Source organism: Protopterus annectens, chromosome 1.part2 (assembly GCF_019279795.1).
Source record: "Protopterus annectens isolate FY-2018-M chromosome 1.part2, PAN1.0, whole genome shotgun sequence".
Classification (NCBI taxonomy): domain Eukaryota; kingdom Metazoa; phylum Chordata; order Ceratodontiformes; family Protopteridae; genus Protopterus; species Protopterus annectens.
This window is the reverse complement of record NC_056727.1, coordinates 63,668,917-63,696,323: the sequence shown is the minus strand read 5'-3', so window position 1 is coordinate 63,696,323 and position 27,407 is coordinate 63,668,917. Positions and strand designations below refer to the sequence as shown.

At 40.3% G+C, this 27,407-nt stretch overlaps 1 protein-coding gene across 3 annotated transcripts in view; it reads left to right on the top strand.

The window, feature by feature from the left end:
- Window positions 1-27,407, top strand: part of VRK2 (VRK serine/threonine kinase 2) — a 1,303,788-nt gene that overhangs the window by 1,211,597 nt on the left and 64,784 nt on the right. For all 3 annotated transcript variants that reach the window (XM_044054930.1, XM_044054917.1, XM_044054923.1), the window contains one exon: window positions 27,122-27,241. In XM_044054930.1, the coding sequence (XP_043910865.1) occupies window positions 27,122-27,241 (120 nt within the window). The remainder of the gene's footprint in view (window positions 1-27,121; window positions 27,242-27,407) is intronic.

Sequence of the window (27,407 nt, the reverse complement as noted above, 5' to 3'; positions counted from 1 at the left end):
CTCAGTGTTAAATTGATTAAAGAAACAAAGGGGTAAATCCTCTATTCTGGGAGTAAAGCCATTGGTTATAATGAATAATACTGTTATCTGTTTAGCATTTAAATTAAAAGAATAGTTTGTGAGGGGTCAAGTCATCAATAGTACCACTATGATAAATGATGGTAGTACTGTCTAATCATAGCGAAAATCTACACATAAACATTTTAGGTAATTATAAAGGATATAATACATCTGGAAAATGTGATAAAGTTGTCTTCTGACAAGCATGTTTCTTCTTACTAAATAACTAAAGAAAAAGGGTGTTAAGATGCACCTTAAAAAGGGGCTGTTATAAATGTATATTTGTCAAACGGTTGCTGTTAACTCGTGTGGGATGATTAATATTAGTAGAAACTCTGCACATTAGCTTTGAAGTTTTTTTTATTATGAATTTAAAATGTTATACTATGGTAGTAGCTCATGAGTTATTACAGTTAATGTTTTGTACATAAATTTCTAATGTTATGCATATAATACTGAACACAGTAACACAGATCTAAAAATTTGGTGACAGCAAGTCTGTGTTGCTGAAATAGACTATATAGGTTCATAGGTAGGTACTAGGCTATCGGCCCAAGGGCCTACGCAAGCTGGCCAGCAAGGTTCAATAGCTTACGCCACCCAAGAAAGTTATTTTCCTGTGCTACTATCCAGCAGAGACACAGAAGTGATCCCCGGGGTGTATTTCCTATTGCCCATCCACTCATTAAGATTTTTCTTAAAAGAGTGCTATTGAAGAACTTTGCTTGACATAGATGGGCAGCTTGTTCCAGAGTATAGGAAGTCTCTGGGATAGGAATCTATCCATCCAGCATGTCCTGTTTATTGTGGTGACAAGGTTTAGATCCATAGAGCGTGTAGCTCAGAGGGATTGGGATTTCTTTAGGTGTAGCATGTCCAACAGCTCTGGGTTTGACATAGCTTTATATGTTAGGCAGAGATCACCTCGGAGTAGGCGATATGCTACAGAGTAAAGCTGGAGTTTTTTTGAGGCGGTCAGTGTAGGGAATTTGTTTGAGGCCAGTAATCCTCTTTGTGAGGTACTTCTGTGGCCATTCCAGCTGCTGCAGATGTCTTGTGAGGTACATTCCAAAAGGGAATCAACATATCAACATAAACTAGTGTTGTAGATAAGTTAATAGACTGAATTTTCATCTTTCTTTTATAAAACATTCGCTTAACTAAAATGTGATCTTATATAGCTAAGCATGTTGTTAATTTAGTAAAATACTTTACTGATGTGATTTGTGGTTAGAAGTGCATATTATTGTACCTATTTATGGGTCTACTTCAGTAGACCAAATTTACTCTTACCCGAACTGCGGATTACCGAGATGACAACACCAAAATTGCAGTAAACAGAACTTTCACTTTACTGAAGTTTTTTACAGGGAAAGAAGACACTTGGCCAACATTTAACAAAATAACACAATGAAGTGTTAGTGTTGAAGTTAGTTTAAAGCAATGTCTGACCCAGCCCTGTTAGAAATGTTAAACCTAAAGAAATCCCAATCCCTCCGCACCACATGCTACAGGGACCTCAACCTCATTACCACAATCAACAGAACAGGCTGGAGGGACATAACAGAGACTGCGCATGATCTGGAGTAGACTTCCATACATGTCAAGCAGAGCACCTCAGTGGGCCTTTTCAAGAGAAATCTTGATGAGCGGATGGGAAATAGAAAGCTCACCCCGGGATCACTCCAGTAGCTCTACTTGATAGAGGCACCGGAAAGTAACGGTGGCATGATGCCAGGGCACTTCTATGGGCTAGGCTTGTAAAGGCTCCAGGTCCATTGGCCTAGTACTCACCTATGAAGTATGTCAAACCCACCCAGGTGGGGGGCTATGCCCCCAACCCCCAACAAAATATACCAACTGTGGGGAAAAGGGTAAATTTCCCCATGTTTGGACAAGTGTCTCCATTCCCTGTAAAAAAAAAAAAAAAATTGGTAATGTTCAGGTTTGGCATATTGAACTTTCAGTATTGTCGTCTCTGGAATCTGAAATTTGGATAAATGTAAATTCAGTCCACTGAACTAGACCCCTATTTATATAATCACAAGAGATGAGATATAGCACAGGATTGCCTGGGAAATTGTAACTCTAGAACAGGTAGTGGTTGGTAGAGGCATTAGATAATTTAGTTCCTAGACTTGTTTAGAGTCCACAAACTATCCTCATTGCAGGGCACTGTCTGAAGTTTAAGAATTATATTTAAAATATTTTGCATAGGAGTTTTTTCCATTATTTACAAACAGTTGACTCAGCTATATCAGAGAAGTAAAAAGACAAAAATAAGAGATTAATAATTTGAATATTTTGTCAGTTAATATTAATGGCATCAGCAGTAGTAATAAATGATTACTTTTTAAATTGGAATAAAGCAGACATAATCCTGTTACAAGAAACTCACTAGAAAAGGATGTGAAACTTATGAAAAATAAGTATGAAGTACTGGCTACTCCTTCCTTTGAGGAAACAAGAAGAGGAATAAATCTGCTATGGAAGAAATTTATAAAGATGTCTAGAGGTCTGTCTAAATACACAGATAAAGGAATTCTTTCAAATGTTATCATAAAAATTAAATGAAAAAAACCTTTACAGTTGCAAAAGAGAAGTTAAGTACTCACCATAACATTCCATCAGTATTGTCCATTTTCATTCTTCTTCAAATGATGGGTTTAGATCTGATCCTCTGGATCCGATTCAGCTGTTAATAAAGCTCAAGGCTTTTCCCTTACCCATAATGCACCAACCCAAGTACCTCAAATCTTGTTTGCTGATTTTATGGGAAAAGAAGTATTTGCAGACAAATAGGAAGAAGCCTATATCTGGAGCTCAGTATAAAGGACAGTGATGCCCACTAACCACTTATTCTTTCAGGAGTTTTCAAAGGATGGGGTTTGGTGGGTGGGGAGTTGAGGAAGAATGAAAGAACGTTATGGTGAGTACATAACTTCTTTATCTGATATTGTCAATTTTCATTCCATCCTCAACTGATGGGGCAGAGTCCTTAACTACCTAAGATCCCGGGTGGACTCAATGAAGGATCTTCCTGAGCACAGCTGAACCAAATGATGCTCTACCTCTGGAGACTAGATCCAGTTTGTAATATGTAACAAAGTAATGGGGAGTAGGCCAAGTTGCTGCTGCTTAAATATCATCCGTAGACATTCTAGATTGAAAAACTGAAGAGGTTGCCATGGATCCAGTTGAATGGCCCTATAACGGTTTTGGTAAGGTAATGCCCAGTTTGTTATAAATAAGTAAAATACAGTCAGTCAGCTACCTACCTGGCTAAAGATAACTTGGCAACTGGCTTTCCCAATTTTACTTCTGCTAATGAGACAAGCGGTTGCTTTTTCTGAAGTCTTTTGTTCTATTTAGGTAAACAATGTAACTGCCTGTGAACATCCAATAAATATAGCATGTACTCGCCCTTGGTAGCAAATTTAGGGAAGAATACTGGCAAACTAGTGGACTGATTGTTATTAGATTCTGATACAACCTTAAGAAGAAAGAATGCATTGGTTCATAATGTAACTCTATCCTTGTGAAAAAGTCAAGTATGGAAGTTGTGAGGACAATGCTTGAATCTCAGAAATTCATCTGGCAGAAGTAATGTCAACCAGAAAAATTGTCTTCCAAGAAAGATATTTAAGGTCAAACTTAGCTGCTGGATCGAATGGGGAATGAGTAAGAGCTTGCAGTACTAGATTCAGGTCCCATGGGGGACTGGGTCTTTAAAGGGAGGTCTTACAAGAAGAGTGCCTCACAAAAATGATTTGCAGAGCTTATGAGAAGCAACAGAGGAACCCTCAAATCCAGTGTGAAAATTTGATATAGCTGCTGACTGAACATTAAGAAGGAAGTAGCTCCTTTAAAAAGTAGAGCTAAAAATTCCAGGATGTTATGTATGGGAGCTGAAAAAGGATCAACATTATTTTGGCGAGTCCACTAAACCTGTTCTTACTGGAATAGAGTTTTCATGTGGAGGGTTTATGGGAAGATAAAAGCATATGTTGAACAGATGAAGATAGCATAGGTTGTCTGGTTATTAATGGAATTAGAGAATTCAGGCCGTCAGACGGAGGTGATATGTCTGGATGAGACAGGCCACCAAGGTTGGTGAAGTAAGTGAGGCCAAAGGAAGGGGAACCAAATGTGTCAAGGCCAGTAAGGTGCAATAACTTTGCTCTTCAACATGGCAGTTTTCTGTAGGAATTTCAGAATTAGCAGAATAGGTGGATAAGCGTAAAGAAGACCAGGTGGCCAGTTGTAAAGTAGAGCATGCTTCAGTCGTTTCCCTCTGCGGGGGGGGATTAAAGCAAAGTAGCTGCTTCAATTGTTTACGTGAGAAGCAAAAAGATCAGAGCAAGGGTGGCCCCACTGCTGGAAAATCATTTCCGTTACTTACTTATTGAGGAATCACTGATGAGGTAAACAAATCCACCTGCTCATCTTGCATGCTATCACGTTGACTCCCCCAGAATGTGTGAGAAAGTGGTTGAATGAGATTGCCCATTGCCACAGTCTGAGCACTTCTTGACACAAGGAATATGATCTGATGTACCAAATTACTGACACATTGTCTGTTTAAACTGCAATCATCCCCAAAGGGAGATCATTTTGAAGGGCCTGCAATGCTAAAAGCACCGCTCTCATGTCTATGACATTGAAATGTAAGTTAGCCTCTTTGGGGGACCAAGTGCCTTGGAATATTTTCCCCCAAAAATGCCCCAACTCACCCCACCTAGGAAGCATCCTTGGGCTGATGGAGAATGAATGGACAGCCATGTGGAACCTGGTCCAATTAAATCCATTTCAGATTCCTCTTCCTTGTGTGGGTGATTCATATTGGAGTTGAAAAAGGTTGGTAAAGTAACAACCATTGTGTTACCAGCATCTGCTGTAGGATCCTCATGTAAAATCTGGCTAAAAGTACTAGTGTTAGTGACGCTGTCATTGACCCTGGAACTTGAACTAAGTGGGCTGAAATCTTGGTACTGCAGACTATTTTTCTGACATGTGACTTTATAGTCTGAACCCTTGAAAGAGGTAGTGAGGCTGTCATTGACTTTGTGTTGAACAGTGCTCCTATAAATTCCAAATTCTGAGTTGCTTTCAGTTAAGACTACTCGTAGTTCATGGTTATACCCAGAGGAGAACAGGTCTGGAGAACCTGATCTCTTGCCCTTAACTGATGCCTGGTTGATTGATAATGAGCCAGTTATCTAGATATGGAAACACCCAGAATTCTTGCAGTCTCAAGTGAACTGTTACTACTGCCATACATTTGTTAAACACCTTGGGGGCAGAACTCTGAACTGGTAATGACTGTCTCTCAGCCGGAAGCGTAATTACTTGCTGGATCACCTGTTCATCTTTATGTGATAGTATGCATCCCAAAGGTCTGTTGAGTACATCCAGTCATCCTTGCCAAGAAAAGGGAGAATGGACTGAACCGTGCTCATCTGCAACTGGGGGGGGGGGGGTTGAACTGACTTGTTTAAGTTGCTGATGCTGAGTCCAAGTTTGGTCTCCAGTCCACTTGTTTTCCTTTGGCCCTGAAAAGAATCTTGAGTAAGTTAGATTCCAACTGGTCTGGTTGGACCTTTTGAATGACTGTTTTTTTCTAGCAGCTTTTGTACCTGAATTGCTGCTTGTTCCCTTTGACAGGGTGGAACATTAGGGCTTTTTCTTGAAATTGGAGTATGAAGGGAAAATGCATGATAAAACCTCTGGAAATAATCCTCTGAACCCAAGTATCTCCTGTTATTACTAGCCAGGCTCTGTGGTGCAGGGATAGGAGACCCCCGACTGCCTCCAGAGGAGGGCAATCTGGCCACCTTTCAGGAATGCTGAAAGGGTCTGTCAAAGAACAAATCTCTGGACACCTGGTTTTGTGGGCCTACTCTGCCACGGGGTGGCGTCTACCATTAGAGTTCCCCCTCTACCCCTGGGGGAACTTCCTCCACGTGCCCTGGAAAGGTCCTTGGGACTTTCTGAACCACATCTTTTGACTACCTTGTTGATTCCTGGAAAAAGATATTTGAGGGGTTGAAAAACATACACTCACGTCAAACCGGGTCTTTACATTCTTCACACACCTGGATAATTTATCTTGCAGGCCAAAGACATGCTTTTGAAAAGTGCATTGACAAACAAAGACTGGAAGGGCTCCGCAAAATCACATAAGCACACACAGGCATACCTCCTGATGGAAATGCCTGAACCCGCTGCCCTTGAGATTCCTTCAGCTATATGTGAAATAAGCCTCATGGACACATTATAAATAGATTGCAGGGTAGCCAACTGAAAAGTGACAGCTGATTGTACTTCCTCGAAACTCACTAGACAGATAAAGGAATTCTTTCAAATGTTATCATAAAAATTAAATTAAAAAATCTTTACAGTTGTAAAAGAGAAGTTAAGTACTCAGCATAACATTCCATCAGTATTGTCCATTTTCATTTTTCTTCAAATGATGGGTTTAGATCTGATCCGACTCAGCTGTTAATAAAGCTCAAGGCTTTTCCCTTACCCATAATGCACCAACTCCAAGTACCTCAAATCTTGTTTGCTGATTTTACTGGAAAAGAAATATTTGCAGACAAATAGGAAGAAGCCTATATCTGGAGCTCACTATAAAGGACAGTGATGCCCACTTATTCTTTCAGGAGTTTTCAAAGGATGGGGTTTGGTGGGTGGGGAGTTGAGGAAGAATGAAAATGGGCAACACAGATGGAACGTTATGGTGAGTACATAACTTCTTTATCTGATATTGTCAATTTTCATTCCGTCCTCAACTGATGGGGCAGAGTCCCCAACTACCTAAGATCCCGGGTGGACTCAAGGAAGGATCTTCCTGAGCACAGCTGAACCAAATGATGCTCTACCTCTGGAGACTAGATCCAGTTTGTAATGTGTAACAAAGGAATGGGGAGTAGCCCAAGTTGCTGCTGCTTAAATATCATCCATAGACATTCCAGATTGAAAAACTGAAGAGGTTGCCATGGATCCAGTTGAATGGCCCCATAACGGTTTTGATAAGGTAATGCCCAGTTTGTTATAAATAAGTAAAATACAGTCAGTCAGCTACCTACCTGGCTAAATTTACCTTGGCAACTGGCTTTCCCAATTTTACTTCTGCTAATGAGACAAACGGTTGTTTTTTCTGATGTCTTTTGTTCTGTTTAGGTAAAAAAAATTAACTGTCTGTGAACATCCAATAAATGTAGCATGTATTTGCCCTTGGTAGCAAATTTAGGGAAAAATACTGGCAAACTAGTGGACTGCTTGATATTAGATTCTGACACAACCTTAAGAAGAAACAATGCATTACTTCATAATGTAACTCTATCCTTGTAAAAAAAGTCAAGTATGGAGGTTGGGTGGACAATGCTTGAATTTCAGAAATTCATCTGGCAGAAGCAATGTCAATCAGAAAAATTGTCTTCCAAGAAAGATATTTAAGGTCAAACTTATATGCTGGATCGAATGAGTAAGAGCTTGCAGTACTAGATTCAGGTCCCATGGGGGACTGGGTCTTTAAAGGGAGGTCTTACAAGAAGAGTGCCTCACAAAAATGATTTGCAGAGCTTATGAGAAGCAACAGAGCAACCCTCAAATCCAGTGTGAAAATTCGATATAGCTGTTAATAGAACCTTAAGTGCTAAGGAACTAGCTCCTTCTTTAAAAAGTAGAGCTAAAATTCCAGGATGTTATGTATGGGAGCTGAAAAAGGATCAACATTATTTTGGCAAGTCCACTAAACCTGTTCTCACTGTAGTAGAGTTTTCATGTAGAGGGTTTATGGAAAGATAAAAGCATATGTTGAACAGATGAAGAGAGCATAGGTTGTCTGGCTATTAACGGAATTAGAAAATTCAGGCCGTCAGCCGGATGTGATATGTCTGGTTGAGACAGGAGGCCAAGGTTGGTGAAGTAAGTGAGGCCAAAGGAAGGGGAACCAAATCTGTCGAGGCCAGTAAGGTGCAATAACTTTGCTCTTCAACATGGCAGCTTTCTGTAGGAATTTCAGAATTAGAGGAATTGTTGTATAAGCGTAAAGAAGACCAGGTGGCCAGTTGTAAAGTAGAGCATGCTTCAGTGATTTCCCTCTGCGGGGGGATTAGAGCAAAGCAGCTGCTTCAATTGTTGTTTAGGGGAGAAGCAAAAAGATCAGAGCAAGGATGGCCCCACTGCTGGAAAATCATTTACGTTACTTTCTTATTGAGGGATCACTGATGAGGTAAACAAATCCACCTGCTCAACTTGCATGCTTTCACGTTGACTTCCCCAGAATGTGTGAGAAAGTGGTTGAATGAGACTGCCCATTGCCACACTCTGAGCACTTTTTGACACAAGGGATATGATCTGATCTGATGTACCAAATTACTGACATATTGTCTGTTTGAACTGCAATCATCCCCAAAGGGAGATCATTCTGAAGGGCCTGCAATGCTAAAAGCACCGCTGTCATCTCTATGACATTGAACTGCAAGTTAGCCTCTTTGAGAGACCAAGTGCCTTGGAATGTTTTCCCCCCAAAATGCCCTACCTAGGAAGCATCCTTGGGCTGATGGAGAATGAACGGACAGCTTTGTGGAACCTGGTCCAATTAAATCCATTTCAGATCCCTCCTGCTTGTGTGGGTGATTCATATTGGAGTTGAAAAAGGTTGGTAAAGTAACAACCATTGTGTTAGTAGCATCTGCTGTAGGATCTTCATGTAAAATCTGGCTAAACAATAACGCTGACATTGACCCTGGAACTTGAACCAAATGGGCTGAAATCTTGGTACTGCAGACTATTTTTCTGAAATGTGACTTTATAGTCTGAGCCCTTGAAAGAGGTAGTGAAGCTGTCATTGACTTTGTGTTGAACAGTGCTCATATAAATTCCAAATTCTGAGTTGGTTTCAGTTGAGACTACTCATAGTTCATGGTTGTACCCAGAAGAGGTTTGGAGAACCTGATCTCTTGCCCTTAACTGATGACTGCTTGATTGGTAATGAGCCAGTTATCTATATATAGAAACACCCAGAATTCTTGCAGTCACAAGTAAGCTGTTACTACTGCCATACATTTGTTAAACACCTTGGGGGCTGTGGTGAGACCAAAGGACAGAACTCTGAATTTGTAATGACTGTCTCTCAGCTGGAAGCGTAATTACCTGCTGGATCACCTGTTCATCTTTATGTGATAGTATGCATCCTAAAGGTCTGTCTAGTACATCCAGTCATCCTTGCCAAGAAAAGGGAGAATGGACTGAACGGTGCTCATCTGCAATGTGGGGGATCAAACTGACTTAAGTTGCTGATGATGAGTCCAAATTTGGTCTCCAGTCCCCTTGTTTTCCTTTGGCCCTGAAAAGAATCTTGAGTAAGTTAGATTTCACCTGGTCTGGTTGGAACTACATGTGAAATAAGCCTCATGGACAAATTAGAAATAGATTGCAGGGTAGCCAACTGAGAAGTGACAGCTGATTGTACTTCCTCAAAAATGGATCCTGAGAGGGTATTTGAAAGCTCCTTAAACAAATCCCTCTGTAACCTTGTGAAATGTGCCAGATAATTCAGTGACCTTAAGGCAAAGGTTGCTGAAGCATAGATATGCTTCCCAAACTTGTCCATCACCCGAGACTCTTGGGGGGATGAAGAGTGGAACTCTCCTACCAAGTTCCTTTTTAGTGGTCACTGCCACGACCATGGCATTAAGAGGCAATCCTTTTCCCCAAAACTGTTTGCCCTGCGGTGGTGTCATAATTTTGTCAGGTCTCTGAAATATTAGTTCCTTAGTGTCGGGATCCTTCCATGCCCACCAAGAGATCAACTCGATGAGGTCATCAGCAGGCAGAATCACCCAGAAGGTAGACAAGCTAATACTGAAATCCTCAAGGAATACAGACTCCTCAGAGTAAGGGTTGCTGGATGTCCAGCCACCTCTCTGTTTTAAGATTTCAGGGATGTCTCCAAATGAGACATCTTCTGGTGAACGAGGGGACACTTTACCCTCATCGATGTCTGTATCTTCTCTGATACACTCCTCTGGGGAGTCTAAGTGCTTCCTCTTGCACGTCTTCTTCTTAAGGACCTCCTCAGTGGGATGCTGTGAGGAGGTATTAGAAGAAGTTGGGATACCCTGTCGGGAAGCCTGGGGTTTCAATACTGGCTATCCCTGTGGAAAAGAGGGTGAGACTACAAGCACAAAGATGTCAAGGTTGTAGACTGTGGATCCAAGGGGGAAGGAACCATCTGTGTTGCTGAGGCAGACAGTGCTCTCTAAATAGCCTCAAAGGCAGACTTCCCCAGAGAGGGAGAGGACATCGAATCTAAAAAGGGCAAGCTTTTTGACCATTGTCCATTCCTGCACAGAGGACAGTCTCCCCAAGGCAGAAATCAGAGCTAACTAACCCGTGCTGAGGCTCCGAAGTGCAGAGACGGCTCCAACAACTTTGGAGTCGACTCCAACACCTTGGACCTGACAGGGAAGCCTCAGCTCCAAAAGCTGTCTGGATCCTACTGAACCGAAGTGCTCAGAGCGAACTTCAGATCTGAGGATAAAGATATCCTTGGATCCGAGTCAGACAGAGCTGGACGGCTCAGATCCAAGGACTCTGAGACAGTGCAGGGAGTCAGAGGAGGAACTGGCAGAGTGTGTGTGTGATATAAAATTGAACCTCCTGACCCTAAGGGATAGGAGCCAAAGGGGCATCCATCAGAGTGTGCACTGAGAGAATTCTTCTCATCACTCTCTCCACGTCATCTTCTGTTCAGCTGTTAGAAAAGCAAGTGGAAAATACAAAAGGATCTAGGTCTCTCCATAAAGGGAGAGGGAACCCTAGAGTGAACTGGGTTTACTGAAGGGGAGTATCTAGCCCTTGGAAGGTAAATAATGCTGGATTGGTTGGCTTTTGCAACAGATCTGAAGAAGTCAGATATGACATTTCTTTTTTTCTTTTGCTTCCGATCCAATAAATCTCTTTCTTTGCTTCGGATCCGAGGTTGAGGTCAGATTTGATAATTTAGACTTTTTTCCTTTAGGATCCAAAGGAAAAGTGAAATTGGAAGGAGGTCTTTTCCTAGATTGCTCCTATGCCATGGAGGAAGAGGTAGAAGGGCTTGGAGAAGGAGATTTAGGCCTCTTAGATTTTTTTAGGGGACATAGCTCCAGATAAAGCTTCTCCAAAAGAAGAAGCCCTTTTAAAATCAGTTTATTTTTTTTCTACCAGGGCTCTAAGGTTAAACCTGTGACAAATGAGGTCCTAGACAATACACACACAAAGCGTGGGCATCCGATAACAGAATTTTGTGTCGGCACTTAAGACATTTTTCAAATACAGCTGGGCTTATTTCTTTGCCATGGTGGGAAACAAGCAGATTTCAATGCGAACATTCAACAGAAGTGAATAAAATTTTTTTTTAATAAAAGGAACAGACAGATACAGAAATTACCAGCAATGGTAAGAAACTACACAGGCGAATACTAACAGTATTACTCAAAGGTATATAGTTGTACAGAAGGAAGAAAAGAGGGACAGAAGGATATTTTAACTTGAAAAAATAAAAAGGTAGATGATTATGTAAGGAACTAAAGAAACCCAATAAATTGGTAAGTTTGCTAAGAAAGTAGAACATTTCACAATTTAAAGACTTACCTGCTGAAGAGTAACGGTTGCCAAAACTTTCTCGTACAGTGGCAAACGATATCTGGGGTACTTGGGGTTGGTGCATTATGGGTAAGGGAGAAGTTTGGAGTTTTTGGTTGCCACCAGCTTTAGTAATGGCCAAGTCAGCTCTGAACCCATCAGTTGAGGATAGAGAAAATTGACATCATCAGACATATTGGCTTCATGGAATGTTTGTGTGGGGTGGCAGCTAAAAGAGTAGTATAGTTTAATTTGGGGGGTGATTTTAATTGCAACTTAAGGAAGATGCAAGCACAAAGAAACAGCAGAGAATTTCAACCTCAGCCAAAACTCTTAAGTGGATAGAAAACTTAAATCTTAAAGATGTATTGACCTTTTCAGAATAAGATATCTTCATTTCCTATATTATTCGTACACCTTTGGTACACATATCAGAACTTACAACAAACTTACAATTATCCCTTGTCAGGTCATAATGCTCTTTGCTTTAATTAAAAAAAAAAAGAAAGAAACTTCTCATTAATTACATGGATACCGTACATGACAAATTTAAATAAATTAAAGATTGTTAATGCAGTGATACTTTAGAACTCAGATATATTTATTTGGGAAAATTAAAGCCTGTTAAATTAAAAGGTGGGATAGTGATCTCATAACACTACAAGAGAAGTTAGACACAACCAAATCAGAAGTATTAAAAGGAGGTAAAGATGATGTAACAACAAAGACACTGTCAAAAGAATGTCAAGAAACCCTTATCCAAAAAAATAAAATAGCATTGAAAAATAAATTATTATGCTACTACATCAAGAAGTCACCATGGGTTAGACAGTAGGTTAAAATTAATTGCTAAATCAAATCATAGTCCATATACCAAAATACAAAATACTTCACATATATGTAAGTTAGAGATTTCTATGAAAAAAATAGAGAAACATTTAGGAAGTTTAGTTAGAACTGAAAAACTCTGAACAAAGAATTATAACAAAATATATAACCATGAATTAAATAAAGGAGCAGATTGAAAAATGATAAACATTTCCTAGCTTTGATGGAATATATTCTAACTTCTCAACAAATTATTAAAAAAGGCTTTCTTGATTATTCAGAGTGATAATGTCCACCACTGTGGGACTATTCCATAACATATCTCACCATCAAGATAAAGAGCCACTGCTGTGTTCCTCATATAGACATATGTCTTTACTAAAGATCAGTTATGTTTATCTCACTAATTACCAAAAAATAAAAAAGAACATAGCATGTTGAATAAATAAATATATTAATTAAATATTGGAATGCTATTTCTCATTTGAAGATATGTTAACATTAATCAAAGTGACATTACTATCACAAATAAATAATTCAGACTAAATCTTCGATCCCAAATGGAGGGAAAGTTGGAAAAAATGAAATAAGACATTAATCTTTTTTTGTTGGTATCCTTACAGAGCTAGAACTGCATTAGGACATGATAGGAGAGCAGTGAATTTCCTAGCAAAGAAGCATACATAAAACAGTTTTGTGCTGGATTGATAAATCATAAGAGACAAAATTTATAATATTTCACTGAGATATATGTGTTTATTCCAAATTATCAGAATAGGAAAATACCATTTCTTGCTAGTCAACCGCACATATACATTTAAAATAATTGAATGAGAAATATCATTCCAATGTGTAATTAATATTACTATTTCTTCAATATGTTTTATTTTCATCAGTGGATTTATTATATAAGAGTTTATGATTGTTAAAAATAATTAGATAATTTCCTGAATACTAAAGTAAGTCCGTGGTGGTGGTGCTGCGGTAGCGTTGTCGCCTCACAGTAAGACGCTGTCCGGTTCGACTCTCAGCTAGAGCGTCAGCTAGAGCGTTTTCTGTGTGGAGACATGCGTGAATGGGCGTTCCTTCGTTGAAGGTTATGCGTCAGGACTGGAAACTCGGTACGTAAAAATCAACTGCCAATCATTAGCGGACTGGAGTTCTGCTGTGGCGACCCCTAACCGGGAAAAACCGAAAGACACAAGACTAAAATAAGCTCATAATTAACTTTATGTTGAAATTATTCAGAAATTCCTTCAAATGTACTGTTAAAATGGATGTTTACTATTTTTCTAATGACATATACAAAAAGATGTTTTGATAGCACAAACGTTAAAATGTGAGAATTAAAAATTGTAATGTATTCATTCAATTATTTGAGAGGAAATATAGCATTCTCAGCAGACAAAATACTGAATGCATTTGAAGTGAATCAAACAAAAAGATCCTGATTCAAAGCTGACCAAAAAAATAAAAAAAGAGAAGATCAAATGTCCCATACATTTTTGAATTTCTTCAGTTATAAATGGTGATGATAGTGATTGCTCTCTCTAAATTATATAAAATATACTTAGAATTGGAAACAAGTCCAGATAACACGTACTGGAATTTCTTGCTAATATAGAAGAGATAAATAACATTAGTAATACAATACTGATTCAACAACTTGTAGTGCTTATTGGAAAATATTTGAATGGAAGTATATTTATAAAACATGTACAACTCCCTAGAAAATTAATACAGTCTACAAAACTAAAAGAATAACATGTTGGAAATGTCAGAAAAACTCGGAAAGCTGACTGGCAACATATTTTGTGTATGATTATGAAATACTAAGCCTTGGGAAAAATACCAACCTTTTTCAATGTTTTAGGGTCTGATAAATGTACAGTTTCAAGGCAATTAATATTGATAAATTCTCCCTTGAGAAAGCACAGTATTCTCTATTATGGGGGTTACAGGATTTAGCTTGAAAAACAATTACTAGAAACTGGAAGAAGTGTCTCCATATTTTAAAGGGTTTATATAATTTACAACTGTTGCAGAAAAGAAATGGGTGGTTTTGTATTAAGATAAAACATAACCCAGATTATAAGCACTTAAAATAAAGTGTGTATTAAAAATCTGCATGTTATTGTATTGAAATAAAAAATAATACACAAGTACTAGGCAAAACTAAAGTCTCTATTAGAAAAAAAATGTGATTGCAATGCCTCAGAAGTACTGACATCTCCAGCAGCTGGAGAGACCACAGAGGTACCTAACCAAGAGAATTACTGGCCTCAAACAGTTGCCCTATGCAGCATGATTGAAAAAGCTAAGACTGTTCTCTGTTGCATACCGCTTTCTCAGAGGCGATCTCTGTCTAACGTACAGAGCCATGTCCAACCCAGAATTGTTGAACATGCTCCATCTTAACAAAACCAAATCTACTCAAGCTACACGCTCTAGGGATATAAACCTCAACACAACATTGAATAGAACATGCTGGAGGGATAGATTCCCTTCACAGAGACTTCCCTTACTATGGAACAGGGTCCCGTTCTACATAAGACAGAGCCCCTCACTATCACTCTTCAAGAGGAACCTTGATGAGTGGATGGGTAACAGAAAGTTCACACCGGGGATCACACCAACAGCACTACTAGATAGGGGCCAAGGGTACTAGCTGCTAGTACAAGGGTCTAGGGAACTACTAAAGGGGTGGTGAATACCGCACAACGTGGCTGGGCTAATATATGCCTTCGGGCAGATAGCTCAGTACCAACCTATGAACCTATGCGAATCAGTATTAACTACTGCCATTTTTAGGTACAAAACAGACATAGATAATGATTGAAATATTACAAACTTTAGATAGTTGTGAACAGTTTTCTGTATATTTCAATTTTATGCAATAAAAACTGTTTTGTTTATGCAGTTTGTTGTAAGTTTCTCAGCTGAAAATTAATAAAAAGTAATTGAAAAATGGATACTTTTGTGGCACTGAAGGATACATACCTGAATGTAACCCTGATGACCCAGGTGCTAAAGGAACCAGTTGATAAGGTTGTTAATGACTTATTGATGCTGTTTTATCCGTTTTGGAAGCATGAAGGCAGACTGATCTGCAGCAGTATTAAGGACCAAGGTTTATCATGTGTAGACATATGCACCTGTGGGGCTAGCACTGCAAGCCTTTTGCTTATCGGAGGTGCCATGGGCTAATAGAAAGTTAAGGCATAGTAAAACCCTGAGAACTGCCTGGATAATAGCACTGATGGGGAACAAATTAGCTGGTCAGCCAATGAAGCTGAAAAAAATGGATACATTTGTTTCTTTATGAAAATTTGCTGCAAGAGAGCTGTGTCCCTGAGTTAAATTTGGATGGCAGTTGTCATAACTTTGCTTGATGACCAAAATGTGTCAGCTTAATTAAGTTTTGGTGTCTTGTAACTGCTAAAGGCGATACGGAATAAGCACAACAAATTAAAAGAAAAACAAACTTCACCACCACGACAATGTTAAAAGATCCTTTTAATAGCACACGTAATTAAAAAACACTGCTGAGAAGTTCTGTTAAAACATGAAAATTGAATCCCCTTGACAAACGATAAGCGCTTTTGGCTTTGCCTTCATCAGATCGTAAAGAAATTGGGGAAACCTTTTCATTAGTAAATTACTCTTCACCAATCAGAATGCTATTTCCGCACTAACACCATCTTTCTATTACTGCTGGCTCTGGACCAATCATGTGTAAGAAGAACCTACACACCTCTATTTTTATCCAGTCTTAATCCTCCTTCCTTTCAGAATGGGTCTGAATGGAATTACGGTGTTCAGTCCTGGTGTGCGATCTGCTCTCAGGTTTATTATCCATTTCACCTTGTTCTTTTCTGAGAGATTATTAATATCACCACATTTTGGTCCTTTAATTCTAGAACTTTAAAATTAAAGTGATGTGTGGGGAACATTATGGGATTGGCTAAGGCATTTCTTTGATCCTTATTCCGTATGTCTCTTAAGTGCCGTAGAATTCTATTCTTAAGCATTTGGTCAGTTTTGCCAACATAATATGTGGGGCAGATTTTACAAGTAGCCAAATAGACCACATGTTGTGTGTTACAGTACACACTACAGGAAAAATTATATTCCACCCCTGATTGTGGATAACGAAAAAAGTTACGAGTATCTGTAACATTGCAAGCAGTGCTTTTCCCACATTTGAAAGTTTTTTTATTGATCACTCTCTCGGGAAGCCATCTTTTAGACACAATAACATTTTCAACTTTTTTGTTCCTGAAGGTGAAGCTTGGTTCATCCCCCACTGTCTCATGTAATTTATCGTCTTGTGTTAATATTGGCCAAAACTTCTTAATAACATCACATATCTCTTTACTGTCATTCGTAAAAGTGAGGATGAATTTAACTTTGTCTTTAGTGTAGGTGTCATTCTCCTTTGACTTTGCTGTAATGGATCTATTCTTACTACAATAAGGCCGTCCTTTTTTTTCTCTCTCAAATGACATACTCTGTCTTTATTCAGAGTGGTGTCCTTCTTGGTATATCCTCTTTCTCCCAAGTATTGTTCTAAGTTTGACCTCTCTTGCTCAAATTCTGTCTCTAGTACATAGTCTTGATATACGCGTTATTTCGTTCTCCATAATGTTCCTGTTAATATGGCTGGAATGCATACTAACTTTATGGAGATAATGGTTTCTCCAAGTGTTCTTCCTAGGGATCACAGTTTCTATCTCTTTGTCATCATCCTCGATAAACTTTATGTCCAGGAAATCTATATCGTCTCTGGAATATTGCATTGTAAATTTAAGAAAGTTTATAGTCTGATTTAAGTAACTTACAAAAAGTTGTAGTTGATCTTCATCACCTTTCCATAGGAGAAAAACATCCATAATAAACTATATTATGATGCCATGGATTAACTGAGTGGAACACTTTTTCCCATTCAGAGAGAACCAGATTCAAGTAACTATTGGCACAGGGGGTGCCTATAGCCATCCCCATTCGCTACCAATATATATCCTTTCCATAAACAAAATTAAGAAGTTTTGTACTCACCATAACATTCCATGTGAGTTGTTCATCTCGCCTTCATTCGTTATTGATGGGTTCGGAGCTAATCCATCGGCTCCAGTATGTCTGTATGCAAAGCTCGAGGTCTTCCAGTAGCTCAAGGCCAAGCCTCTATCCCATGATGCACTGTGAATTACCTCAGATCTTGTTTGCTGCATGTACTATAACCATATAAATGAGCTATCCTCCTATGGAGAGGAAGAAGAATTGAGCAACCAGGATGAGACCAACCTCTAGGTCAACTATCAGCCAGGAGGGGAGGGACATAAGAATGAAGGCAAGATGAACAACTCACATGGAATGTTATGGTGAGTACATTAACTTCTTAATGTGAAGTTGTTCATTCTCACCATTCATTCTTTACTGATGGGTAGCGTCCCTAGCACCATCAATCTCGGGTGGCTCACGGGAGTACATTCTTCAGAACCATAGACCCAAAAGAAGCCCTGTCTCTGGAGGCCTTATTAACTTTGTAATGCATGATAACGGTATGAGGTTTAGACCAAGTGGCTTCTGCACAAATGTTATCAAGGGGCAATTTGGCTTGGAACGCAGAGGATGTAGGAAACTGCTCTGGCTGAGTGAGCTTTAACCTTGTGTTGCAAAGGCATATTAGCAGTTAAGTAAACAAAGGTGATACAATCAGATAACCATTTAGACAGAGTTGTTTTAGCCACTGGTCTACCTTTTCTGTCTTCAGAGAATGAAACTAATCGTTGTTCTGATTTCCTGAAATCTTTTGTTCTATTCAAATAAAATCTGAGCTGTCTGTGAACATCAGGTTTGTGCAGCATATACTCCAACTTATTAGAATGATTACAGAAGAAAACTGGTAACTCAATGACTTGGTTGATATTAGTGTCTGAACAAACTTTGGGCAAAAAAGAGGAGTTTGTCCTATGAGATACTCTGTCAGCATGAAAAATCAAATAAGGAGGGCTGATTAATAAGGCTGAAGTTCTGACACTCTGCGGGCAGATGTAATAGCTACCAGAAAAATGGTTTTCCACGACAAATATTTGAAGTCACAAGATGATGCTGGTTCAAACATTGGAAGGATTATATGAGACAACATATAGGGAGTTTTCACTGGAGGTCTCATATGAAATGTTCCCTTGAGAAAGGCCTTGGATAACTTCTGGGACATGACTTTTAGCCCCTCAGTCCCAAAATGAAAGTTAGATATAGCAGCCAACTGAACCCGAACTGTTGCAGCTGCTGCTCCTTTATTAAAAATCATAGCCAACAATTCTACTATGGATGTCAAGGGGGCTTGGTAAGGATCAGTGTTCTGCTTAGAAGCCCATATGGAAAATCTTCCACTTACTAAGATATAATCTTCTAGTGGACGGCTTGTGAGAAGAGAAAAAAATCAGTTTTGTCTCATTGGAGAAGTTATGAAGCCTGACTATAATGAGAACTGGAGCAGCCAAGCTGTTAGCTTCGGTGACTGCAGAGAAGGATGGAGGTCCCCCAATGGATGTGTCAGAAGGTCTGGAAGTGGGTCCAGAATCCAGGGATCCTCCAAGAGATGATGTTAAAGGAATGGGAACCAAGTCTGCCGAGGCCAATAAGGGGCTATAAGACTGATAGTCCTTCCCAGGGATTTTTCTTTCTGCAGAACTCTGGGCATCAATGGGATTGGTGGAAAAGCATAGAGGAGACCCGGGGGCCAATCGTGTACGAGTGCGTCTCTCGGGATTTCTTCCGGAGGAGGAATCTGGGCAAAGTAGCTTCTGCATTTCGTGCTGATGTGGCTGGCAAAAAAGTCGCAGCAAGGCTGGCCCCATTTGTGGAAAATCCTGTCCGCAATCTCAAGGGACCACTCGTATGGCAACAAGATTGCCCTGCTCAGTTTGTCTGCTGTCACGTTGGATCTCCCCATGATGAGTGTTGCCAACAGAAAGCGCTAGGAGGAAACAGCCCACTGCCAAACTCTGAGGGCTTCTCGGCAAAGGGAGTAAGACTTGGTTCCCCCCTGCTTGTTCAAGTATCAGACTACTGACATATTGTCTGTCTGAATTTCTGTCATTCCTAGGGGAAGAGAACCCTGGAAGTACTGCAACGCCAAAAGTACTGCTCTCATCTCCAGAACATTGATATGCAAATGTGACTCGATCTGTCCATGTGCCTTGGGCAGTTTTTCCATGAAAATGCCCCCCTCACCCTATCAGGGAAGCGTCCGTGGTCACAGTGGCTACTGGAGGGGGTAACACAAAGGGGTGGTCTATGGTGATGTGAAGAGATCACCACCACCACTGGAGATCTTTCTTGCAAGAGCTCATAATCAAAATCGTATGATCCATTGAGTGAACAGCAGCCACTGAAGAATTTGCATATGCATTCTTGTTATGGTATGGCTAGGATTGCTGCAGCCATCAAACCCAATAATTTCAGAACTTCTGAAGCTGGTGCTCTGTCTTTCGATACCAATGTGCTAGCATGCTGATGAAGAAGGAAGATTCTTTCGACTGTTAGTCTTAGAGTGGTGGTTGAAGTGTCTAGCTCTGCCCCGATAAAAATGATATTTCTGCGATGGCAACAATCAAACTTTTCTGAGTTGCCTGTAATGCCTAAATGATTGCAGAGTGCCAGAGTGTATTCCCTTGCCTGAATCAGTTGATGCCTGGTGGTGGCGGTATGGAGTCAATCATCTACGTATGGAAACACCTGGAATCCTAGACGCCTCAGATGAGCCGTGACCACTGCCATGCATTTGGTGAACACCCTGGGGGCTGTAGTGAGACTAAAGGGCAGTGCTCGAAATTGATAATGATTGGCTCCCAGCCAGAAATGCAGGTGATCTCTGGATGGCCTGGCCATTTTTATGTGGTAGCATGCATCCTTGAGATCTGTCGAGTACATCCAATTGTTTTTTCCTAAAAAGGGAAGTATAGACTGGAGCGTGACCATCCGGAACTTCTCTTTCTTCACATATTGGTTGAGTCTGCTGAGGTCCAAAATGGGTCTCCAGTCCCCTGTTTTCTTTTGAACCAAAAAGAACCTTGATTAAGTTTTAGATCCTGTTTGGTCTGTTGGGACTGGTTGGATGACTCTTTTTTTCTAGCAACTTGTGGATCTCTATGGATGCTTGTTCCCTGTAACTGGGTGGAATGCCCGGAATTCTCCTTATGGCCGGGGGGGGGGGTGTGGCGAATGGTATGAAGTACCCTCTGAAAATGATACTTTGCACCTAGCTGTCTCTTATTTTTTGCCATGCATCTGGATACAAGGATAAGCAACCCCCGACTGCCTCCAGAGCAGGACAGTCGGGCCTCCTTTCAGGAGTGCTGGTAGTATTGACCAGAGAAGTGATTAATGTCACCCTGATGATGTGGACCCCCTCTACCGCGAGGGCGGCATCTTCCAGTATTACCCCCTCCTCTGCCTCTACAGTGGGGTTCACCACATGTGTCTTGAAAGGCTCCTTGGGCTTTTCAGAACCACATTTTTCCTCCCCTTTGGCATTTGGGATAAGGCCGAGTAGGGGTGGAAAAACGGAGTCCGAAGGCAGAGACTTTCCCCTCCTGTTCACACCTGGTCAAAATTTCCTTCACTTTAGGCACAAAAAGGGATGAGCCATCAAAAGGGGTGTTTACAAAGGAAGACTTAAAGGGCTGCACAAAGGAACACAAGTGCATCCAGGGAATGTCTTCTGAGAGCGATTCCTGTACCCACTGCCCTACTCGTTCCATCAGCTGCATATATAAGACACATGGATGAGTTGACAAAGAGAATTTAGGGTAGCAGTCTGGGCAGCAACTCTGTCAGAGGCCACTGCAGCTACAGTACCCTGAAGAGTATCTCCAAACTCCTTAAGGAGATCTCTTTTCAACCTAGTGAAATGGGTTAAGTAATTCAGTGAGCGGAGAGTAAAGGTTGCTGAACTAAACATGCGTTTCCCATATCTATCCATGATCCTAGACTCTCTATTAGGAGGATGAATAGACAAGGAAGCCTCAGACATTTCCTTTTTGGTGGCCGCCGCCGCCACCACCATGGCATCAACAGGGACATGTTTGGACAATAAGGTTTTATCTGATGGAGCTTATATAAACTTATTAGGCCTCCTAGGAACAGAGACTCCATGGACTCAGGTGACAACCACGCCCTCCGAGAGACAAACTGCATGAGCTCATCGAAGGGCAGAGACACCCAAGAGGTGGAGGGTTGAGACCCAAAAGCCTTCAGGAGAACTGACATCCTCAGTAGGGCTTTTGGACTGCCAATCACCCCTCTGCCTAAGGATCTCGAGTATCTCAGCAAAGGAGATATCCTCAGAGGGGGACCGTGGGGAACCTTCTGACTCATCCAAGTCAGTGTCAGATGTTAAAGACTACTGTGGGGAGTACAAGTCTCTCCTCTTGCACAATCTCTTCCTGAGAACCTCCTCAGTGGGAACCTCTAGGGAGGTCTTGGAAGAGCAGGGAGCATGTTGTGGGGCTAGCTGAGGCTCTGGGTCTCCATGCCTATCCTGGACAATGTAAGCAGAAGACGACACAGGTACTTTGGGGGATGAGGAAGCAAGGTATGAAGTTGAGGATGTCTTGGGGCACAAGGCTCTCCTCCTGGCCTCGAAGGCACCACGGCTTCAATGTTAAGGAGTCGACGGACGCGAAGGAATCGTCAACCCCTCCTGCACCGAGACCATGGGCTCCGAGCCAGAGGTAGGAGTCGAGATCGTCCAAGCCGAAACCCTGAGATGAAGAGTAGGCACTGATAAGTCAGTCCGACTATCCTCCCCAGACCCAACTGGAGAGTGTTGGCTTCCCAGAGTCCCCGGTCGGCACCAAGGACACTGGAGTAGGTCTCTGCTCCAAAGGCTCCACGATCAACAGGTCTGCCTCCTCTGGCTCTGAAGGTCCGGTACGGCTCGGAGAAGTCCTCAAGTCAGGAGTAGTGGTGTTTGGCTCCGAAGCCACTTGGGTCAGAGCCGACAACAATTTAGTAAGGCCTGGTGCCTGTAAAAGCTTCTTCACCAATCAATCCATATCCAAATCCGACAGGCTGACAGAAGACCTAGAAGAATGCACCGACGGTGCCGACTCAAGCAATGGAGATAGAGGCCTTTTGGATACTGGCTCCAAGTCTGTTGGCCAGCTCTGAAAAGACAGTCAGCTCCGAGGTCTGTGGAGCTGATGTCGCAGAATTCTCCAACATTTTAGATTTCTTAGACTACTTAGATTCCCCAGAAGATTTAGAGGACTTGGAAGACTTGCTGGCCACATCCTGGTTACTCAAAGCCTCTTGAAAGGGATGCTTTAACAAGCCCCTGTCTACCAATTTCCCTCTCCTCTCTAGTAACACTCTCGAAGAAAAAGAATGGCAAATGGCACAGGACTCCTGTAAGTGGACAGCTCCTAAGCAGTAAACACAAGTTACATGTCCATCAGTAGCAGACATTTTTTGACTGCAGTCTGGACACTTTTTAAACCCAGACTTTGGCTGTATCTTTGTCATCCGCCATTATGCTACTAAGGAAAAACACAGTGCAGATAATCAGCAATACCCTAGACTTTAACAACACACACGCAAGGAGCCTAAGAAAAATGTAACAGAAATATATAGTAAGCTACTCAGCAAAACCCTAGGCTCTAATAGCACACACACACAAAGGAGACCAAGAAAAATGTAACACCAAATATTAGTAAACTACTAGGCTCTGAACTAACACTGAAAAAACGAGCCTGATAAGAATTGAAAGCTACTATTTACTAAACTAAGGCCAATATACAGAAGACCAACATTAGGAAATATATATATATATATATATATATATATATATATATATGCAGATATACTAAAAACTACAGCAGAAAAACTGGGCCAATATATGAAATATTACTAATCACACGGGAAAGGAGGGCTTTTAAAAAGCTATAAAGCGAACTATTAAACTATTTAGGAGAATTTAACAACAATTTTATAGAAATAACTGCAAATATATAAGTTTTGAAAATAGTACTGGCCCGAGCTTGCACTGGAACCTCCGATCAGATGCCGCAGCAAAATGGATCTGAGGTAATTCACAGTGCATCATGGGATAGGGGCTTGCCCTCGAGCTACTAGACCTTGTGCTTTGCATATGGCCGTACCAGAGCCAATGGATCGGCTCCGAACCCATCAGTAAAGAATGAATGGCGAGATTGAACAACTTCACATTGTTGGTTTCTAGGATCATCCCAATAGTGAGCATATCATCTGTGTCTTCTTACTAGTAACTTTTCTAATTCTTATTGTTCTAGTAGTCTTTATTCCATATTCATTAGGGATGGAGGTAAACAAACTATAAATATCCACGGTAACCAATAGTATATCCGATTCTTTATGTACTTTATCCACCATTAGGTTTAAGCTGGTTAAAAAGTCCCCTGTATCTTGAACTACCTTAGTTGCTTGTGATAACATTAGTCTTAAGTTATTTCTCACCATAGATTGAAAGGGGTTCCGTGATCCACCCCATTCTGTCATGGTAGGGCATAGCGGTGGATCCATAGCATTCTTATGGATTTTAGGCAATCCACTGATGGATGGTAGTGTAGGATAAGGTGTATCAAAGAATTCATATAGCTCTTGTTCCAAGTGTCTTGCTAACATCACGTCATACAAGTTGCCCCCTCACCTTCTATGTCATCATCTCCAGTTCCATTGGACTTATCCTTTTATATGTCCGTACATCTTCCAGCATTTTACTCATCTTTCTGTGGTACCATGTGGAATCTAATACCACTATGGCCCCTCCTTCATCTGCAGGTTTAAATAACACATCATCTCTCTTTTGGAGTTCATGTAAAGCTGCTCATTCATCTTAAGAACAATTAGAATAACGTTCAACTTGTTGATGTCCCTGCCTTAATCTTTCAACTTCATTTTCACATAGGTGTATTGAAGAGGTCTACTGCTGGATGATTAGTCGGGACAAAGGTGCTTGGTTTCTTAAAGTTGTCCTGATATCTCAATTGGTTGCCAAAAATACTTTTCAAGGTTACACTATGGCCAAAATACTTAGCTTCCAATACAAACTCACTTAAATCTGAATTTAAAGAAGCGCTAAAGGTCAAACCTTTACCCAGCAGCTGTAGTTATTCAGTACTCAGCTGAATATCTGTAAGATTTACTACTAGTGCCGGATGTTCTATTGCATGGTCTTCTTTTTTCTTCCTTGGCCCATCAACCTCGTATTTCTTTGACAGTTCTGCTTCAAATAAATCAGTAAACTATGGGAGATTGGTGCAAGTTCCACTCCTTGTTTAAGCCTAGTTCCTATCATTGCGAGTACCATTGCATTTTCCTTTAATGAAACATCAGTTAAAGGTGTCTTATTACTTTCAGCTTGTGTGGATACCGTAGCTACCATAGTTTCTTCTCTGGGAGTATGTTCTTCTATCTCAGGCATATAAGGTGTATGGATGCTTTTGCCTTCTACTTTTCTCCGTCTGTACCCTGGGTTAATATTTCCCTAGGCCAGTCAAAAATACGGCCTTGTTTGAAGTCAGAGACATCTCTCGTTAGCTTCTGAATCTTTTGTTCTCTTAACTTGGTATCATAAACGTTTAGATTAAACTGCAGCATTTCCAGTTTTCTAATGTTTGCTTCTGAGAGCTCCATTTGCTCAAGCTCTACTTGCTTTAGTTTAATCTGTTTGGCCATATTCTCCTCTTCAGGTCTAAAAGAATTAGTTAATAAGCACATGTACCTGAAGTTTGTCTCAAGGTTTATAGCTTGCCATCTGGTAAGCAGATCCGGATAGCTATTCCCGTAAGTCGGCATACACATTACTCTCATACCTCTAGGAATAACCTTATTGTCCATGCTTACTCTCATACCTCTAGGAATAACTTTATTGTCCATGCTGGCTTCCAAATGGAAATGCTGCCACTGCAATCTCTTCAGACAGTAGGCAGCCGTTTCCATCCACCTCATGGAATATCTTATCAAAAATAGCAGAGTCAGCAACCTCTTGGCAAGAAACTACTTCTTCTGAATTAAAATTAAGTGTTAAAAGTGGATTAACATTTTCTTCTGTTTGCTCAGAAAAGCTACTGCTTTTAATAAAGTCCAAAATATTACGTCCTTTCTCACCTTCCATATGAGTGATACTCTCAGCCATGTGCAGTTACTCAGACAAAATGAGAAACAAATTAAGTTTTGGTGTCTCGTAACTGCTAAAGGTGATGCAGAAAAAGCACAACAAATTAAAAGAAAAAACAAACTTCACTACCACGTTAAATGTTCCTTTTAATAGCACACAGAATTAAAAACCACTGCTGAGAAGTTCTGTTAAAACATGAAAATTGGATCCCCTTGACAAACGATAAGCGCTTTCAGTTTTACCTTCATCAGATCATAAAGAAATTGGGGAAACTTTTTCATTAATAAATTACTCTTCACCAATCAGAATGCTATTTCTGCACCAACACCCTCTTTCTATTACTGCTGGCTCTGGACCAATCGTGTGCAAGAAGAACCTGCACACCTATTTTTATCCAATCTTAATCCTCCTTCCTTTCAGAATGGGTCTCAATGGAATTATGGTGTTCAGTCCTGGTGGGCAATGATCTCTCAGGTTTATTATCCATTTCACCTCGTTCTTTTCCATGAGATTATTGATATCACCCCTTTTTGGTCCTTTAAACGTACATTCTAGGACTTTAAAATTAAAGTGATGTGTGGGGAACATCATTATATGATTGGCTAAGGCATTTCGTTGATCCTTATTCCATGCTAAGAATAATAATGCTCACATCTATAATTCAGTGACTGTACTTACTTTGTAATTGAACAACATATAAGTTGAACAATTCTAAAACGCACACTTTATTTACTGTTAACAGTTTTCTTGTGATTAAAATTTAAGCCTCTGTACTTACACCAACCCAAAATTGACCAATGTCTAAAGCTGTCCAAGTACACTATTTGTGCTTCTGTCACTCCCCATATTGATATTGTGAATTGTAGTTCACCAAGGCATTAAATCCAAAGAAAACTGCACTAGGTCCACAAAGATTACTTGTAAAACAAACAATAGACCTTGGAAGGCATACAATAAAGCTCGCAGACAGTCGAATTCTCTTCCTTTAATGTTACAACCAAAGCACAAAAACAAAGCTCTGCATTAATGTCCTGTGCTTTGGTTGTGACATTAAAGGAAGAGAATTCGACTGTCTACGAGCTTTATTGTATGCCTTCCCAGGTCTATGGTTTGTTTCACCAAAGCATTACTTACATCTGTATGTCCTCAAATATATTTCATCCTTTATGTAATTCAGATGTTTTGTTCACCATTTTTTCCAGGTATCACTTAAAAGGGGACAACTCTGGTGAGGTCATTTTGATTTCTTGGCCAGCAAACTGTTATGTAATAAATATGTGTCAATTTTTTATGGTGTCAGTACGTGGCAAATAAAATACATTCCTGTGTGATTAACTTAAGGAGAAATCCAGGTTTACAGTATTACTGGAAACCACTGGTAGCAAAGTAGGCTACAGAATGCATGACTAAACATTGTTTAAATCCATTTAGGAATCATCAGTTGGAGCCATGGCATATAAACCATCAGTGAAGTGTCAGAATAATGCTAGAGCACCTATTAAGGATACTCCATCAACTGGTCTGATCACCAGCCTACTGAGGGATACCCAGGTATGTCATTAGTGTGCTAATTTAAATTTAATTAAAAATGAATGTTGGCTAATATGTAATAGTTAAAATGAGTTTCAAGAATGCATGAAATTAATGGAACACAGAATCACTAGTTGCCATAATAAATATTTGGTTCTGGTTCCTTTAGATGTACATAAAATGAAGT